We start from the raw sequence: 19,639 nt of genomic DNA, 5'->3' as shown, positions 1-19,639 counted from the left end.
CAAATTGGATGACCACTTTTGGGGTCCAATTTCACCTGTTACCCATGGGAAAATAAAAAAATTGGCGACTAAAAGATCATGTTTGTGGAAAAAATAAGATTTTTTTATTTTCACGCCCGGGCGTTATAAACTTCTGTGAAGCTCCTGGGAGTTCAAAGTGCTCACAACACATCTAGATAAGTTCCTTAGGGGGTCTAGTTTCCCAAATGGTGTCATTTGTGGGGGGTTTCCACTGTTTAGGCACATCAGGGGTTTTCCAAACGCAGCATGGCATCCGATCCCAATTCCAGCCAAAAAAGTCAAATGGCGCTGCTTCCCTTCCGAGCTATGCCATGTGCCCAAATAGTAGTTTACCCCCACATGTGGGGTATCAACATACTCAGGACAAATTGCACAACAACTTTTAGGGTCCTGTTACCCTTGGGTAAATAAAAATTGGGGGGGTGAAAAGATCATTTTTTTGAAAAATTGTGATTTTTTTAAATTTTACGGATGTACGTTATAAACTTCTGTGAAGCCCTGGGAGGTTCAAAGTTCTCACCACACATCTAGATAAGTTCCTTGGGGGGTCTAGTTTCCAAAATGGTGTCATTTGTGGGGGGTTTCCACTGTTTTGGCACATCAGGGGCTTTCCAAACGCGACATGGCATCCGATCTCAATTCCAGCCATAAAAGTCAAATGGCGCTGCTTCCCTTCTGAGCTCTGCCATGTGCCCAAATAGTGGTTTACCCCCACATATGGGGTATCAGCGTACTCAGGACAAATTGCACAATAACTTTTGGGGTCCTGTTACCCTTGCAAAAATAAAAATTGAGGGTGAAAAGAACATTTTTGTGGAAAAAATATTTTTTAATTGTACTGCTGAACGTTATAAACTTCTGTGAAGCCCTTGTGGGTTCAAAGTTCTCACCACATATCTAGATAAGTTCCTTGGGGGGGGTCTAGTTTCAAAAATGGGGTCATTTGTGAGGGCTTTCCACTGTTTAGGCACATCAGGGGCTCTCCAAACGTGACATGGCGTCCAATCTGAATTCCAGCCAATTTTGCATTGAAAAAGTCAAACGGCGCTCCTTCCCTTCTGAGCTCTGCCATGCGCCGAAACAGTGGTCCCCCCACATATCAGGTATCAGCGTACTCAGGACAAATTGCACAATAACTTTTGCAGTCCAATTTCTACTGTTACCCTTGGTAAAATAAAAAAATTGGACCTGAAGTAATTTTTTTGTGAAAAAAAGTTAAATGTTCATTTTTTTTATAAACATTCAAAAAATTCCTGTGAAGCGCCTGAAGGGTTAATAAACTTCTTGGATGTGGTTTTGAGCACCTTGAGGGGTGGAGTTTTTAGAATGGTGTCACTTTTGGGTATTTTCTATCATATAGATTCCTCAAAGTGACTTCAAATGTGATGTGGTCCGTAAAAATAAAATGGTGTTGCAAAAATGAGAAATCGCTCGTCAACTTTTAACCCTTATAACTTCCTAATAAAAAAAAAAAATTGGTTCCAAAATTGAGCTGATGTAAAGTAAACATATGTGAAATGTTACTTATTAAGTTTTTTGTGTGCCATATCTCTGTGATTTAAGGGCATAAAAAAAATCAAAGTTGGAAAATTGCAAAATTTTCTAAATTTTCACCAAATTTCCGCTTTTTTCACAAATAAATGCAAGTTATATCAATGAAATTTTACCACTAACATGAAGTACAATATGTCACAAGAAAACAATGTCAGAATCCCCAGGATCCATGGAAGCGTTTCAGAGTTATTACCTTATAAAGGTACAGTGGTCAGAATTGTAAAAATTGGCACGGTCATGAACGTGCAAACCACCCTTGGGGGTAAAGGGGTTAATGAAATTCTACTCCATATCACATCATAAATTAACATACAGTTAGTTGGCCATGCATGATTCATCATCACAATGACTAGGAGCTACAGAAAAAACTAAATTAAACTGCTCAACTGATTTTACCTCTACCATCGACTTAGGATGATAGAATTATGATATATTGTAGGAGCACCAGGAACTTCACCAGGGTAGAGGAATGGTGTTCAAGGCTTCTCTTCCTAAGGACTGGGGGAGTTCCTGGTGCTCCTACAATATATCAAAATTCTATTTATGAAAAAGTCTGTTTTAAGCATATGTAGTAGAAAGGCTTTTGATAAATGTATGCTGGACTACAGAAAGCTTCTCAGTAATTATAAATTGAAAAAAAAGTTCTTGCTCTCTCCACATTGTTGGCAATAAAAATTCTGGCAAATAGTAGAAAGATGGCCTAAGGCTTCTATTTTCATTTCTTGCCCAAGTTATTAATGCGCTTATAAGAATGAAACATCAGTCATGTCTCATTTAATAACGGCACAGTGTGAAAACGTTGAGATAATGGTCATCCTGCAGTAGTTAATTTTTGCATTATTGCTTGATTAATTCCATATTTTGATAGATCACACTTTACAAAACGAAGCAACAAATGTGTTTACATTTTTTCTTCATTTGTAACGAGTGGTGATTTGAATATTTATTTTTTTCTACATATTTATTAGATTTTATAGAAATTTTATTTTTACTTTATTTTTAGTTCCCTTAGGTGACTTGAACTTGTGATCATTTGATCTCTTGTAAAATATACTGATATATGACAGTATTGCAGTATATAGTGAAAATATCAGTCTCAGCATGTGGCTTAGGTTCACATGAGTACTGAGATGACAGAGATGGAGGCCTGCTGAAGGCTGCCATTCTAATCCCTTGGTCCCCTGCAACTGTGTCATGGAGGGCCGTGGGAGTCAATGCACATGACAATCAGCACGTGTTCCATTTAATATCACTGTTTGAGGTTGACAATGACATTTAAATGGTTAATAGTTGTGGGCAGAGCTTGGCTTTGGCAGATAGAGACAGATACCGGATAGCCCCTTCCACAAATGCAGACCCCGTCCCACAAAAAAGCGTTCATATGGCTATGCTCATGGAAAATAAAAAAGTTATGGTTCTTGGAGGACGGAGTAAACAATAGTAGGGTGAAAAGGAGTTCAAAACGTGAAGACGTTCACCAGGAACACTTTGCATTGTGTATATCCTAGACATATGAATAGAGCCAAAGCTAAATTTGTAAAAATTTGCACTAGTTTATTGTATTTGTTGGGCTTATATTCAAGTCTGTTCAATTCTCTGTTGAAAATACAAAAACTACATTGACTTTATCTTGTCAAAAGTCTGACTTATAAGAAAATGCACTGGAGCAAAGGAAAAGACTGGTAGAGTTGGCAACCATCTAAAAATTCATGGACAGTCACTAGAAATAGGTCACTTTATTTTTTCCAGTAAAAAGTTACAGCTGTGATTTTTTTTAAGCTGGTTATAAATGATGTTGTGCAGGCGCCGCCGCCATTTTCCTGTAGCCAAATTTTTTTTTCCTCTAACATCATGGACCGGAGCACTTGCACAGTAGCATCTATTGGCAAGCGATAGATGCTATTGCACATGCGCCACCGCTAGGGATGAGCAAATAGCTTTGAATAGGTGATTATCTGAATAGCTATAGCCCTTCCCGAATAGCTGCCTCGGGAATCTGGATACCTGGAGATCTCTCGATAATCAGCTGTTCGGTGCCACAGCTGCATGTGTCACGGCTGTGTGACAGTCTCAACAAACAGGTTATTCATACATGTGTTGTGACTGGATTGATCCAGGTATCCGGGTTCCCGAGGCAGCTATTCAGTAATCGCTATAGCTATTCGGATAAGCACCTATCCAAAGCTATTTGGTCAACCCTAGCCACCGCCATTTTGCTTTAGTTAATTTTTTTTTCCAAAGCCCACAATATGAACCGCGTAAGCGCAGTATTTAAAATAGGAGGCAGGTTCAGTGACCTGTCATTTAAGCCTATAAGGGTAGGTACTCATATGCGAGAAAAAAAACGTTCCGATATCAGGACCGAAAAAGCGGATGAGTATCATGGGAGTACAATGCGATTTTTCTCACATAGCATCTGTATGACATGTGTATGCAATGCGTTTTTTTTCTCTGCAACTATTTTTCTACAATCATTTACAGGACCATTTACAGTGTTCTATGGCGCAGAATGGTAAAGTGTCTGTAAAAAAAAACGGACGGCATACGCATGGTGCGAGTGCTGTGCGTTTTTTTCTCACATCCATTGACTTGCATTGGTGAGTCTCGTCCGAGATGCGCTGCAAATCGCAGCATGCTGCGATTTTTTTCTCAGTCCGATTTCAGCTGAGAAAAAAATCCCAAATGAGATGTAATTCATTGAATAACATTGGTCAGAGTGCAATCCGATTTTTTATCGGATTGCACTCGTCAATTTTTCTCGCAAATGGGTACGTACCCTAAGGCCGGGGTCAGACTTGCGAGAAACTTGCACGAGTCTCGCATCTCAATACCCGGCACTGCCACCGCCACTCGGACCAGAGTGTGCGGCTGCATAGAAAGACATGAAGCCGCACACTCTGTCCCGAGCGCCGGCGGCAGTACCAGGTATTGAGATGCGAGACTCGTGCGAGTTTGTCACAAGTCTGACCCCGGCCTAAGGATGAATATATGAACAGAGCACCATAGGCCGCCCCAAAGCACGATAATCTCATTAACTGAAAACTGCAAATACAGATTAAATAACAATCACAAGACTGATTTTATCAATGAAGGTAACATTTTAATTAGTGTAACGACACCGACCTGACAGTGTCGGTAGTTTACTTGGCAAAATCCTGATGACAGCTTTCCTTTAAATCTAACTAACTGTTGGAAAATATATTCATCATATCCACTAATCAAAATGACATTATTACATTACTGTCCACTACTGAAATGAAAGCTGCAATCCGTATTACATTCTATATTACATATAATACAAAGAAAATGTCAGTATAAGTCTGCTGATTCTGTGCCACTTACAGTCCCTTCTTCTGCCAGGAATGAGATTGACTGGTCCATGCCACCTCCTTCAGTGCCAATATAATGCTCACATTTCGCACATGTTTCGGCAAGTTCCACCTGAAAAATCAAAGGCAATTCAATAGTTGCTCAATTACGCTTTGTACTGTACTGTATGTTCTTTCCCTCTTGGCCGTGTGTTAGACATTAGCTCCCAATTGAGCATACAATTATTTTATATACACATTTATTTTTTCTTATACACATGACACTACTGGGCGCAATGTTAGGGAGGACTAACACCGTTTATAATTCTGGCTGAGGATTCTTGCATGTCTATAAATGGATTACATGGAAGGGAATCAAAAAAGGCGGTAAGAAGCATAACACTGTTACAACAAAAAAAAAAGAATGTCCTAAAGCAAGAATGGTTTGTACATTCAGTCCTTTAAAATGACATTGACAATGCAAAGGGGAAGAGAAAATACAACATAAGAGCCCCCTTTAATAGAATAGGAGAGATGGAGGGCAAAGGACATTGAGTTCGGAACCTCCACCCACACTTTGTGGTTTCTGTCCAATTTCAGAGCAAAGTGATGTGCAAGAAGTGCGGTAGCTACTGTTCAACACAATGCCCGACAGAAACGCTAATAATTACATTGTTTATGCAAAAAAAATTCTCAGATTCTGAATTAATTTTGCAAACGGAGTATGATTTTTCAGACATGACATGTGGTCCCTGCAGCGGTTTATAGCCGGTTAATGTGGTTAGCACGCTGAGCTCCATGTATTTATCAGAGACGCAGGCATTTGGAAATATTGTTGTACTGAATGACAATAATTAGAAACATTCTTATTTATAACATGATAATTATGTGCAAAATATAATAATAATATTAATTTATATAGCGCCAACATATTCCGCAGCGCTTTACAGTTTAACAGTTCCAAACATAAGTCATAAGTAACAACGTTAACAATACAATTATGAAAGCAAAATAAGAAGATCCTGCTCGTGAGAGCTTACAATCTACAATGAGGTGGGAGAGATACAGAGTACAGGTGTGTATTTACAATGGTGTATTTACAATAAAGGTCCAGCCATTTTGAGGGAGTGAAGGATAGATGGAGATAGTGAATGGGCTACACACGCACACTTACACATAGAATGACTGACTAGTGAACGTGATAGGCCGCTCTGAACAAATGTGTTTTGAGGGAGCACCTGAAACTATGCAAATTGTGGATAGTCCTAATTTCTTGGGGTAGCGCATTCCAGAGGATTGGCGCAGCACGGGAGAAGTCTTGGAATCGGGAGTGGGAGGTACGGATTAGTGCAGAGGTTAGTCGAAAGTCGTTTGCAGAGCGCAGAGGTTGGTTAGGCTGATAGACAGAAATGAGGGAGGAGATGTAGGGGGTGCTGCACTGTGGAGCTTTGTGGGTGAGAACAAGTACTTTGAATTGGATCCTATAATGAATGGGCAGCCAATTTAAGGACTGGTGAAGAGCGGACGTGTCTGTGTACCGATTAGCCAGATGGACGATCCTGGCCGCTGCATTAAGTATGGACTGGAGAGGGGTAGTCGAGTAACGGGGAGGCCAATTAATAAAGCATTGCAGTAATCCAGGCGGGAGTGGATCAATGCTACAGTGAGGGTTTTTGTTGTTTCCATGGTGAGAAACAGGCGGTTTCTAGAGATATTCTTTAGGTGTAAGCGGCAAGAGCGGGCAAGAGATAGCATATGGGATGTGAAGTAGAGATTGGTGTCAAACATAACACCCAGACAGCGTGCCTGCTGCCGGGGTGTTAGGCCGGTTTCACATTTGCGCTTAGGGCCGCAGCGTCGGCCTGCTCACGGACGCCGCTAAGCCCTGCCCCCTGCCGCGCCTCCTCCGGTAGCTCCGCCTCTGGGCGCATGACGCTGCATGCGTCCCCTATATTTATCAGAGGACGCAGGCCGTGCGCAGTATGCGTTTGGCGGCGCCTGCGTCCTTTTGACGGTGCGCCAACCAGCGCCAAACGCAACCTGTTGCAATTTGGTTGCGTTCGGCGCACTGTCAAAAGGACGCAGGCGCCGCCAAACGCATACTGCGCACGGCCTGCGTCCTCAGTGATAAAGATAGGGGACGCATGACGCATGCGCCCAGAGGCGGAGCTACCGGAGGAGGCACGGCAGGGCTTAGCGGCGGCCGTGCGCAGGCAGACGCTGCGACCCTAAACGCAAATGTGAAACCGACCTTATTGTGGTGCCACCCACGGAGAGGGAAATGTCCGATTTAGGGAGGTTAGTACACGGCGGGAGCAGAAATTCAGTTTTGGAGAGGTTGAGTTTCAGATAGAAAGCAGACATGATGTTGGAGACTGCGGACAGACAGTCACTGGCGTTCTTTAGTACAGCGGGGGTAAGGTCAGGGAATGATGTAACTACTGTTGGTTATCAGTGATAAATGAATTAAGAATATGTTAAGAAATTAAAATACAAAATATTCTGAAATAAAAAAAAAGACATTATGGAGGCACAGATCAGGCAACTGCTGAAGTAACCAAGCTTTATTAAAAAAAAAATATAAATAAAAAAAATAAAAAAAATCCTGATGTTTGGCTGCTAAGTCATTTTGATGTAAAAATTGCACAATTTTATGTTCCTTTAATAGATGGGAAATATAATTTTTTTAATACACTTAACATAAAAACCTGATTTTCATAATGCATCATTTTCTGGTGCCATATTTCCTTAAAAGGGGAAAAGACATTACATGAACATTTGTTTTAACCATGTCCAAGTCTTTTGTACAGTAAGATATCAAAACACAGCCAGAAGGATCTCGCAGTGCAAATAATCCTTTGCCTGTTAAAATAATATCAGTCCAAAAATGTTTATGGGGGGGGGGGGGGGGGGGGGAGTCAAAACAAATGTTTTTTGTCTAAATAAGCGTAGTAACATTAATAGGATCATAGCTTTGGCTTTTGTAAACAACAGGTGACAATGGATGCGCTTAATATGAACCCCTTCCTCATATATGATGGCTCCCCCTCTTTGATCGAAGCTCTGGAGCTAAGTTTGCATCATTACCGGTGGTCAGTGGCTGAATCTGCCCACTGGTGGCAAACTCTTGACTGCGACTTTCAGTCTTTGGCCGGGATCACACCTGAGGGGAATACGGCCGAGTCTCGCATGTTAATACGAGGCACTCAGATTGGAGCATGCGGCCCGCATAGCAATACATGGAGCCGCACGCTCCGCTCTGAGTGCCGGCGGCAGTGCTGAGTATTAACATGCAAGACTCGGCCGTATTCCTCGACCTTTAACATCTAATTTCTGCAATCCAGAAGGGCCATCCTGCGAAATTGTACAGTGCTGATGGGTTTGATAAAGCAACCAGGGCTCTGCTCAAGACTATGTGCTGGTCTTCACAGATTACTGTGACTTTCACAATTTGATACAGAAAATCACAAGTTTAAAAAAAGAATATATATTATTTTAATATAAAATAAAAATAGTGAAATAAAAAATATAATTAAGAAAAATATATTTGGTGAATCGATGGGTCAGTAAAAGTACGATCTATCAAAAAATAAAAATAATTAGCATTTTGATTGCAGTAACACTGCAAAAAAATGCAATAAGAAGAAATTAAAAGGTTGCATCTATCCCAAAATGGTATCAACAAAAACGCCAGCTCTCTATGCAAAATACGAGCCTTCACACAGCAACACTGACAAAAAAATGGAAACCTTACAGGTCTCAAATTACATGGCAGTGTAAGAGCATTTTTTGGTAATACTACAAATTTATGAATTGCATTTTAACCATTAAAATAAAAAAAACACATGTTTGGTAATTTGGTAATGTCACAGCAATTGGATATTTTCACAGTTTTCCAGTACATTGAACGGTAAAATGAATGGTGTAAATCAAAACTACAACTCCTCCCGCAAAAAAAACAGGATTTCTTATGTCTATGTGGTCATAAAAATAAAATGGTTATGGTTCTTGAAAAACAGGAAAGGGAGGGGGAGGTGACGAAAGTGCAAAAACAGAGAACTAAAAATCATCATGTCGGGAAAAGGTTAATATTCAAAAGGGACATCTGATTATATTGGAAAACAATGTCTTTGCAGAAATCTTCAGGTCAAGATGGATAATAATTGTCTCTAAGGACCAAAACAGCTGAATGAAAAATGAATATACTGCTCATCTCCCGAGATTTCAGTGCCGAGACCTCCATCTGCACATGCGCGTCGGCAATTTTCCCGGAAGGAATCCACCGCACAGGCAAAGGAAGGCGTGGATGGAATGGCAGAGCCCCCCACGCAGCACAGGACAGAGCACGGCGGCGGCAATCACCAGGGGACAGAGTGTGGCGGCAAGCACCAGGGGACAGAGCGTGGTGGCAGCACCAGGGGACAGAGCGGGCGGCAGCACCAGGGACAGAGCGTGGCAGTGGCAAGCACCGGGGGACAGAGCGGGAGGCAGCACCAGGGACAGAGCGCGACAGCGGCAAGCATCGGGGGACAGAGCAGGTGGCAGCACCAGGAACAGAGCATGGCAGCAAGCACCAGGGGACAGAGCGGGCAGCACCACCCGGCAGCACCAGGAACAGAGTATGGTAGCAAGCACCGGGGGACAGAGCGGGCGGCAGCACCAGGGACAGAGCACGGTGGCAGCAAGCACCTGGGGTCAGGGCGGAGAGCAGCACCTGACAGCTCCAGGGACAGAGCACGGTGACAGCAATACCTGGCAACACTGGGGACATAGCACACCGGCAGCATCAGACACCCACAGCGGAACGCCGCACATCAAAACACCCCCTCATCCCAGTAGCAACGTTCCACTCCTGTCTCCTCCAGCAGCGACCCTGGGACCCCGCTTCACCGCAGCCACCACCCCCGGTAAGCAATAAGAGGCATGGATTATAAGCACCACCATTAAAAAAAGTTTTTTCCTATTTTTCTCCTCAAAATTTGTTGTGCGTTTTATAATCTGGAGCGTCTTATAAAGCGAAAAATACGGTAGCTTCTAAAAGGTTACTGTTTTAGAGAATTTGTGTGCTACAAGTGTTTTACAAGAATTACAAGGGTAAAATCTATTATTCTGCTTCATGCAACAATTATTTAAGACACTGAAATATGAGAAAATTTCTCCAAATATAAATATTGCTGTCTACTTCACCTACACAAAGAGTTCTGTTTTTCTAAGATGCTTGACCAAAAATCCAAGAATTAGGCTATGTGTGCATGTTGAGTATTTGCTTGCAGAAATTTCTGCAAGGTTTCTACATCTCTTGGCAGATAAAAAGCTGCAGCAAAAACTTACATTTTGCATGCATTTTTGTATTGCATTTATGTACAGCAATGAAGGCTTTTTTGAGTTAAATAAACATATTTAAGAAAAGTTTTGTGATGGAATTTATTGGTTCAACACCACCTTTTTCATGCTGATGCAGTGGCATCAGGATAATGGGATTAGGGTTGGTGTCAGCAGCTGTCATTGACAGCTAGCACTAGGCTTAAGGTACTGTCACACTTAGCGATGCACCAGCGATCCCGACAACGATATGACCCGGTCAGGATTGCTGGTGCATCGCTAGTGAGCTGCCAAACAGGCAGATCTCACCAGCGACATAGCAGCGGTCGGCGGTCGCTACTTACCTGTCAGACGAGGCGATGAAGATGTCCTCCCGCTCACGTCCACGCGTCGCTCGTCGCCACAGCAGGAAGTTGACGACAAGAAACGGCCCAGGTCGTTATCGCGCGATCAGCGATAACCAGCAAGGGATCCGGTCGGAGGTAAGTATCACACATAGCAATATCGCTAGCAATATCGCTGCTGCGTCACAAAACCAGTGACGTTATAGCGATATTGCTAGCGATATCGCTTAGTGTGACGGGCCCTTTATTAATGAAAAGGTGTCAGCCTGACACCCTCATTACTAAGCCAATAAGTAAACACAAAAATGGTGGGGGGAACAAGAGGCGCAATAGTGCCCTATCACTAGTGACACTAGAAGTATGAGCGGTATAATACAGTTCCACTCACCTATTCCAGTTGTGTAACCCACAACTGGCTTGAGAGCATATCACAGAATCAGCTGCTGCAGGACCTCCACCAACCACTCGCACGTGGAAAAACCTTCAGAAAGTTGTGGGAAGCAGGGTGTGTTGCAGTCCGCGCTGCCGAGATTCACAAATCACCTGGGATGCAAGATGTTGTAGCAGTGTACTTCTTTATTTCCTCCTACGCGTTTCGGCGCCCTTCCTGGCACCTTGAAGGTGCCAGGAAGGGCGCCGAAACGCGTAGGAGGAAATAAAGGAGTACACTGCTACAACATCTTGCATCCCAGGTGATTTGTGAATCTCGGCAGCGCGGACTGCAACACACCCTGCTTCTCACAACTTTCCAATAAGTAAACACAAACATACACACAAACAAAACTACATGCATTGTCACCAGCCTGTGTAGGAGCTTTAACAGAACAAACATACAAAGGCTGTAACCAGACAGCAACTGTTAATTTTCAAGAAGAAAAAATAAAAAAAAAATGGTGTGGGCTAATTTGAACAACCAGCAGAGGGAAAGCCGATGGCTAGGGGAAGATGTTTATAGCCTGGAAAAGGGGTAATACCAATGGAGCTTCCAAGGCTATTAAAATCAGCTCACAGCTGTATACTTAGCCTTTACCAGCCATTAAAATGGTGGACCCCCAAAAAAATGATGTGGGGTACCGCTATAATTAATAACCAGCAAAGGCTATGCAGACAATAGCCTAGGAAGGGGCCATGGATATTTGCCCCTCCCAGACTAAAAACATCAGCTCTCAGCGACCCCAGAAAAGGAGCATCTATAAGATACGCCAATTCTGGCGCTTAGCCTCACTCTTCCCACTTACCTGTAGCGGTGGCAAGTGGGGTTGATCTCTACTTTGTATTGTCAGGTGACAACAAGCCCACAGTTTAGTAATGGAGAGGCGTCTAAGAGACACCTATCCTTTAGTAACCCCATAGTGATATTGTATAAAAAGGCAGACACCCAGAATAAAGTCCTTTATTTGAAATAATGACAGACACATTTAATAATTTTAATTAAACCATAGCTACCGAACGCCTAATCCACCGAAGTCAATGTCTCCTGCAACAAAAAATAAAATAATCAACCACAATATTCCTCACCTGTCCGCTGAGAAGGTAATCCATAATGTCCCACGACGATCCTGATCACTTTGAGAGCCGTCACATCAGTGATGTGGCTACTCTCAAAGACAATAGGTGCTACACTGACAGGAAGTTATCGCTCCCGCAGTGTATCACTGAACTACCGCGAGAGAATTCACTGGAGTTCATCAGCTGATCAGCTCTGGTGATCTCCATTATGGCACCACTGAAAGCTCTGGAGCTGATGCACTCCGGTGAACTCTCACGGCAGCTCAGTGATACACTGTTGGAGCAATTACCTCCTGTCAGTGCATCACCGGGTAGAGCGGTCACATCTCCTGATGTGACTATTCTACACGTGAGATCAATAGTGGGATACTCGAATTAACTGTACTACGGCGGAAAGGTGAGTATATGTTGATTTATTATTTTACATAATTTCAAGAAGACTAGGGCATCGGGGATTAGGTGTGAGCACAAGCGCCAGCAGATGAGACTACGTCTCCCATCAGCAGCACTGCTGTCACTGTTATCAGTGACAGCAGACATAGCCTGATGGGAGCAGTAGTTTCATCAGCTAACGCCTATAGGTCACATTCACAGCTGCGGGATCACATCGACATCTGCAAGCATCATACCGCAGCGCTCTGACCGAAAGTACCGGCAGTAGTGTTACCGTGGGTGACAGTCAATGCTGCAGGGTCACGCTGACATGTGACAGCATGATCCTGCAGCGCTCTGACCGACAGTCTTACCATTGGTAGCATTACCGCGGGTCGCAGTCACGGCTGCGGAATCACGCTGACATGACAGCGCTACCCCGCAGCGCTCTGACTGATGGTCTTACCGGCGGTAACTTTACCACCGATAACTACCGCACCAGTGTTTCCCACGCTGTCACACAGATGACAGCATGGGTAACATCACAGGAAGCCGGTAAAACGCAAAACAAAAACTCAGCAAATCCACAAACATTTTTATACCTGCGTTTTTGCTGCAGAGTTGACTGACTCAATTGAAGTCAATCGGTGCAGAAACGCAAAAAGAATTGACATATTGCAGAAAAAACGCACTGCAAATACGCACAGATATTTACTGATCATGTGCACAACACTTCAGGATTGTCATTGAATTACCGTGCATAAGGATTCCATTGCAATTTTGGATTATTTCCACACGGAAAAAAAAATGCTGTGAAAACGCATCGTGTCCCCATAGCCTTAGGGCTCATGCAAACGCCCATAAAAATTGGACGAGTGCTATCCGTCGTTTTGACGGATAGCACTCATCCCCGTGTTATTCTATGTGGCCGTGCATGTCTGATATTTTTTCCTCGAACCAAGTCAGTCTGAGACAGAAAAAAATCTTAGCATGCCCAAGTTGCATCTGACTAGCGAACATGCTCGGATAAAGTGTTATTAGAGCGTGCTCATATGCTATCCAAGTGGATTCAGCATGCTCGAAAAATATGTTTGGCTCCCCATGGCTTTATGCCTCGCAGCTGTTTAACAGCTGAACACATGCAGGGGTTTCCTAACAAACAGTACAAACTGACCATTGGATTGCACTCAGCCATTCCTGTCTATGGGTCCATGGGAAAAAAAAAATAGGACCACACTTGGATGAGATTTTCAAGGACTGACAGAATGGAGATGGAGACTTTTTTTTCCAACATACGGAAATATCGTATATCACAATGATCAAACTCTGATTAGAGTGTCATCATCATAAATGGATCGATTTTCTCAGGTGAAAGAAAAACGATTATGTGACCCTAGCCTTAATGTGATTTAAAAGAGCATACGTTTGTCTACATGGTCCATAAAACATATACATGGACTAAGTGTCACAATTCCACCTATTGGTGTATCTAGACTCAGTGAATGACTGTTCTGCAGTCCAATCTAGGGTAAGGGCATGCTGAGCTGTCAGTATGGTGATGGACAGCTCAGCCATCCAATCGGGAGCTGGGGTGTGCTGAGCTGTCAGTGTCTTGACAGTTTAGCTGTCCAATCAGGGCCAGAAAGTGCCAGGGCTTCCTAAAGGTGCCTCCTGTTTGGGGTAATTACCTGGCTATTTAGCTAGCTTTCTGCCTTATATTTGCGCCAATTGTGGCTTTGCTCAAATGGTGTGTGTTTGCTCTATGCTCCTAGTCTTTGATTCTGATTTTTGTTGTGCAACCATGGATTTGTCTTGGCCATACATTTGCCTAGCCCCTTTGTCGTGATCAGCTACCTTCTTGGAGTTCTGGCTTTGGACTGTGACATGACTATGCCTTTATCTCACCCCTCTGTTTGACATTCCCTCCTGACTTTTGACCTCGGACCTCTTGACTACCCAGCCTCATGGCTTGCCCGTGAATAGTGACTAGCATCACACTGAGCTGCTGAAGGTAGACAATCACATTGTTAACAATGTAGATTAAAACCGTTTTAAAGTTCTTAGACTCTTGTTGACCACAACATTGCAATTGTGATAGTCCAGCAACAAGCATGGATTACAACATCCATAATACCTTTCATATATAAGCTTTGGAAATATACAAGTAGATGGTGTAATTGGGAGTATAAATAACCTCTTAACGGTAAGCCCACTTTCATGTGCTAAGAAGTATGTATTCCCCTGGGTCTTGTGTAATCAGTCATCTTCAACATAGAAAAATGTCTCACATGTGCAGCTATGGGACAAGCTTTGATCGTAAAAGATATTTACAAAAAAACTATTTTTTTGTGCTTAAAAGAATGTGGAGATTTCACTAATGAGCCGTGAATACATTTTCCAGGTACGCAGAAACAAGAGGCAAAGAAAAAGAAATACAACCAAGTAAAGATCCTAGAACAGCTATGCTCCTTACGTGCTGCCATGACAGAGATTCTGCTACAATATTTTGCTTTATATATTTGATTAAAAGGTATTTGCACAATAAAGATCATGTACTGTTTTACTGAACTTTAAATAATGAACAAAATATAGTTTTTTTTAAGTGTTTCATTCGTAAGAAAGTATATTTTCATGCATGCAGCATATGCAGTAGAGTCTTAACCTCTTCGCGACCGCCCACAGTAGATAAACGTTGGCGCTTGCTGGGCTTTGTGCAACGCCGACGTTTATCTACTGTTGGCGGTTTTGTGCCCCCCGGGACCCCCTCATACCTTATAACGCGGGGATCCCGGTGCACAATGCATGCTGGGACCCCCCGACGTCATCGAGACCTGATTGGTTCAGGTCCTGATGACGTCGCATCACAGCAGCCAATGAGAGAGCTCGCTGGGAAAGCTGCTTGTTTCCCGGCGATCTCCCTCATTATAACGCGACTTCTCCTCTGAGCTCATGCTGACAGATGAGCAGAGGTGAAGCGTTACTGTGTGACTAGATCGCTGCCTGGCACAGCTGATCGCTGCCTGGCACAGCTGTGCCAGGCAGCGATCTTGTCACACAGTAACGCTGCTTCACCTCTGCTCATCTGTCAGTGTGAGATCAGAGGAGAAGTGGCGTTACTATGTGCCGGGCAGCGATCTTGTCATATAGTAATGCTGCTTCTCCTCTGATCATCTGCCAGTGTGAGATCAGAGGAGAAGTGGCGTTACTATGAGTCAAAAATACAAAAAATAAAAAACACAAAAATAAAAAAAAAAGTAAAGGAAAAAAAAAGCAGGTAGGCAGGCTAGGGCTAGGGCTAGGGTTAGGGTTAGGGCTAGGGTAAGGGCTAGGGCTAGGGTTAGGGCTAGGGTTAGGGCTAGAGTTAGGGGTGTGTTGGGGTTAGGGTTGGAATTCGAATTGGGGGTTTCCACTGTTTAGGTACATCAGGGGCTCTGTAAATGCAACATGACGCCTGCAGACCACTCCATCAAAGTCTGCATTCCAGAACGTCACTACTTCCCTTCCGAGCCCCACCGTGTGCCCAAACAGTGGTCCCCCCCACATGTGGGGTACCAGCGTACTCAGGACAAATTGGACAATAACTCTTAGGGTCCAATTTCTCCTGTTACCCTTGTGAAAATAAAAATTGGGAGCTAAAAGATCATTTTTGTGGAAAAAAAATGATTTTTTTATTTTCACGGCTCTACATTATACACTTTAGTGAAACACTTGGGGGTTCAAAGTGCTCACCACACATCTAGATAAGTTCCTTGGGGGGGTCTAGTTTCCAAAAAGGGGTCACTTGTGGAGGATTTCCACTGTTTAGGCACATCAGGGGCTCTGCAAACGCGACATGACACCCGCAGACCATTCCATCAATGTCTGCATTCCAAAACGTCACTACTTCCCTTCCGATCCCCACCGTGTGCCCAAACAGTAGTTTTCTTCCACATATGGGGTACCAGTGTACTCAGGACAAATTGGACAACAACTTTTGGGGTCCAATTTCTCCTGTTACCCTTGTGAAAATAAAAAATTGGGGGCTAAAAGATCATGTTTGCGGAACAAAAATGATTTTTTATTTTCATGGCTCTACGTTATAAACTTCTGTGAAGCACTTGGGGGTTCAAAGTGCTCACGACACATCTAGATAAGTTCTTTAAGGGGTCTAGTTTCCAAAATGGGGTCACTTGTGGGGGTTTCCACTGGTTAGGCACATTAGGGGCTCTCCAAATGCGACATGGCGTCCTCTCTCAATTCCAGCCAATTCTGCATTGAAAAAGTCAAACGGCACTCCTTCCTTTCTGAGCTCTGCCGTGTGCTCAAATAGTGGTTTAGCCCCACATACGGGGTATCGGCGTATTTGGGAGAAATTGCACAAAAAAATTTGTGGTTCATTTTCTGTTTTTACACTTGTGAAAATAAAAAAAATGGTTCTGAAGTAAAATGTTTGTGAAAAAAAGTTAAATGTTTATTTTTTCCTTCCACATTCCATTCATTCATGTGAAGCACCTGAAGGGTTAATAAACTTCTTGAATGTGGTTTTGAGTACATTGAGAGGTGCAGTTTTTAGAATGGTGTCACTTTTGGGTATTTTCTGTCATATTGACCCCCCAAACTCACTTCAAATGTGAGGTGGTCCCTAAAAAAAATGGTGTTGTAAATTTTGTTGTAAAAATGAGAAATCTCTGGTCAACTTTTAACCCTTATAACTTCCTAAAAAAAAAAAATTATGTTTCCAAAATTGTGCAGATGTAAAGTAGACATGTGGGAAATGTTATTTATTAACTATTTTGTGCGATATCACTCTCTGATTTAAGGGCATAAAAATTAAAAGTTTGAAAATTGCAAAATTTTCGAAATTTTTGCCAAATTTCGATTTTTTTAACATATAAGCGCAGTTCATATCTAAGAAATTTTACCACTATCCTGAAGTACAATATGTCACGAGAAAACAATGTCAGAATCAGCAGGATCCGTTGAAGCGTTCTAGAGTTATGGCCTCATAAAGTGACACTGGTCAGAATTGAAAAAATTGGCCTGGTCACGAAGGCAAAAACAGGCTCAGGCGCGAAAGGGTTAGGGTTATCTGGGACTATTTTATTTTTCTCTTAAAGGGCTAAGAACTTAAAGGCAAGTAGTTGCCAACTGCCTGCCTTTTTTGATCAGTGCCGATCTTTGCTGGCTCAGAGCGGTCATGGACCATTCTGCTGGGAGCTAGTTGTCAATGAACATTCCTTCGATAGTCACATATTGTCGACAAAACAGCCCAGAAGATGAAGACCTGCTCTGCTGATATGAAGCAGCAGAGTTGCCGACAGGAGCGGTCTGTGATCACTCTGAACCGGCACAGGGCAGTACAGGCAGCTAGCTAGCAACTGCCTGCCAGTCATTTCTTTGCAACATGAGAAAAAAGTAAAATAGTCCCAGATATACCCTATATGTTCTGATGGCACAGAGAAGTGCAAGAGGGACATGGATAATCTAGTTTTAAACAGGATAACGGTAGTGGAGTGACACACCCAGCTGGACTGCCCATTTCATAATCTGCCCAGGAACATGACAATGGAGCCATGAGAGGCATAAAGCTAGAACAGGAAGACACTAGGAATAATGATCCACACAACTTGTTTGTAAGAACAAACATCCAGAGGGAAATTCATCAAAGCTTTTATTGTAGAAAACTGGAGTAAAATGCTTTGAGGAGTTACAATATTTTTAAGCAAAAATTTTGAACGAATTTTGCCAAATTGGGTGGAGCTGGGGAAGAGCCACAGCCGGACAAAGCAGTTACGCCCAGCTGCCAAATTAAGTTCCAGTGCTCTTTACACCAGAAATGTTACTTCAGTCCTTGACTGGAGTAGCATTTCTGGCCAGGTGCACCGAATGAATAAATTTGTGTGTCCTCTTAATGAATTTGGCACATCATAATCTAGCAAGCCCTTCATTAAGACTGGCGTGCTCAACTCTAGTCTTAATGATTCGCTCACTAAACTTTCATTAGTAACACAACATTGTACAGGTCAAACTCTGTGTAGCATGCAAATGAATATCATCTGGCTATAGAGAAGTTTTTTAATTAGTCATTACATAGTTTTGGAAGCCTGATAACCTGGCTGTTTCCCAACATACTGTGTAATTTCACAGGTTCAGAAGCAGAAAAATGAGCAGAAATTAGATTACACAATTTCAGGGCTCATTCACAAGTCCAATTTTTGCATATGGGTGCTATCAATGTAGTGTTTTCAGGTATAGCACTCGTATCTATGAGATTCTATTGGGATGTGCACATGTCCGAGTATGGTCTGATTTTCACGGACTATGAAAATGAATAACGTGGAGACATTTTTTTTTCTTTCAATTTCTCCACGTTAGAGAAAAACAGATGACACTCAAACCACACTCTGAGTAAAGTCTGATGAGAATGATCAGCCTAGTTTTCTCATACATGTAAAAATCAGACCCGTGAATGAGCTTTAAACATTCCTGTAACTAAAAAGGTAAAGAATTAAATTCTGTGTGGACACTTTATTTTTGCCTGCCCCTCCAATTTCTTTAACCTTAAAATTAAGTATGATATGCTCAACACCTATCTCAACTCAGTTATGTGACATTAAATAAATTTTTCTTGCCCTTATGTGCTTAAGTTCAAAAGACTGTCCCTTTTTGGCTTCCATGGCTTAGCAAATGAATAAATGTTTAAACAAGAAGGAAGACAGTTTATTATTCTAGGACATATAATAAGAAAAAAGTAGCACTCTGCAGCACTATAGCATGCAAACATGAAATATATGAAATTGGAATTGCATTATTGCTCTAGAAAATAGGAAAAAAACTAGGTTACTTAGCGCATAAATTAATCAATTCATGTATGCCCAGCAGCCACGGCAAGGCGATCTTCTTTGCTGGGAACCTAATCTAATGTGACTACTCTCATGGGCTAATACTAAATAGCCCATGAATTTTTGGAGACCTTGAGTCTTCTTTACTGGCTAGTTTAGTGTAGGGACCCGTAAGCGTGAGGACTTTTGGTGCAGTTTACGGGCTCACGTATTTTGGCAAAAAAAATATCAACTAATACCTCACTAATTTTGTATTTTTTGCACTATATTTTTTGGGGTGCAGCCAAGCCCAGACACGTCTGGTCTCTCATGTGGTGTGTTCCCATAGCTATGCACTGAGAGTGTGCAGGACAGCCCGCTTAATCGAAAAGTAGGGGCATGACTAATA

At 42.5% G+C, this 19,639-nt stretch overlaps 1 protein-coding gene across 3 annotated transcripts in view; it reads right to left on the bottom strand.

Moving 5' to 3' along the window:
• Positions 1-19,639, bottom strand: part of GALK2 (galactokinase 2) — a 400,864-nt gene that overhangs the window by 158,815 nt on the left and 222,410 nt on the right. For all 3 annotated transcript variants that reach the window (XM_073568463.1, XM_073568464.1, XM_073568465.1), the window contains one exon: positions 4,918-5,016. In XM_073568463.1, coding sequence (XP_073424564.1) covers positions 4,918-5,016 — 99 coding nt within the window. The remainder of the gene's footprint in view (positions 1-4,917; positions 5,017-19,639) is intronic.

This window comes from Dendrobates tinctorius, unplaced genomic scaffold (assembly GCF_039654945.1).
Source record: "Dendrobates tinctorius isolate UK_male_01 unplaced genomic scaffold, ASM3965494v1 ptg000022l, whole genome shotgun sequence".
In the NCBI taxonomy this organism is placed as follows: Eukaryota; Metazoa; Chordata; class Amphibia; order Anura; family Dendrobatidae; genus Dendrobates; species Dendrobates tinctorius.
The sequence above is the reverse complement of the archived record's forward strand: the minus strand, read 5'-3'. Positions and strand labels throughout refer to the sequence as shown.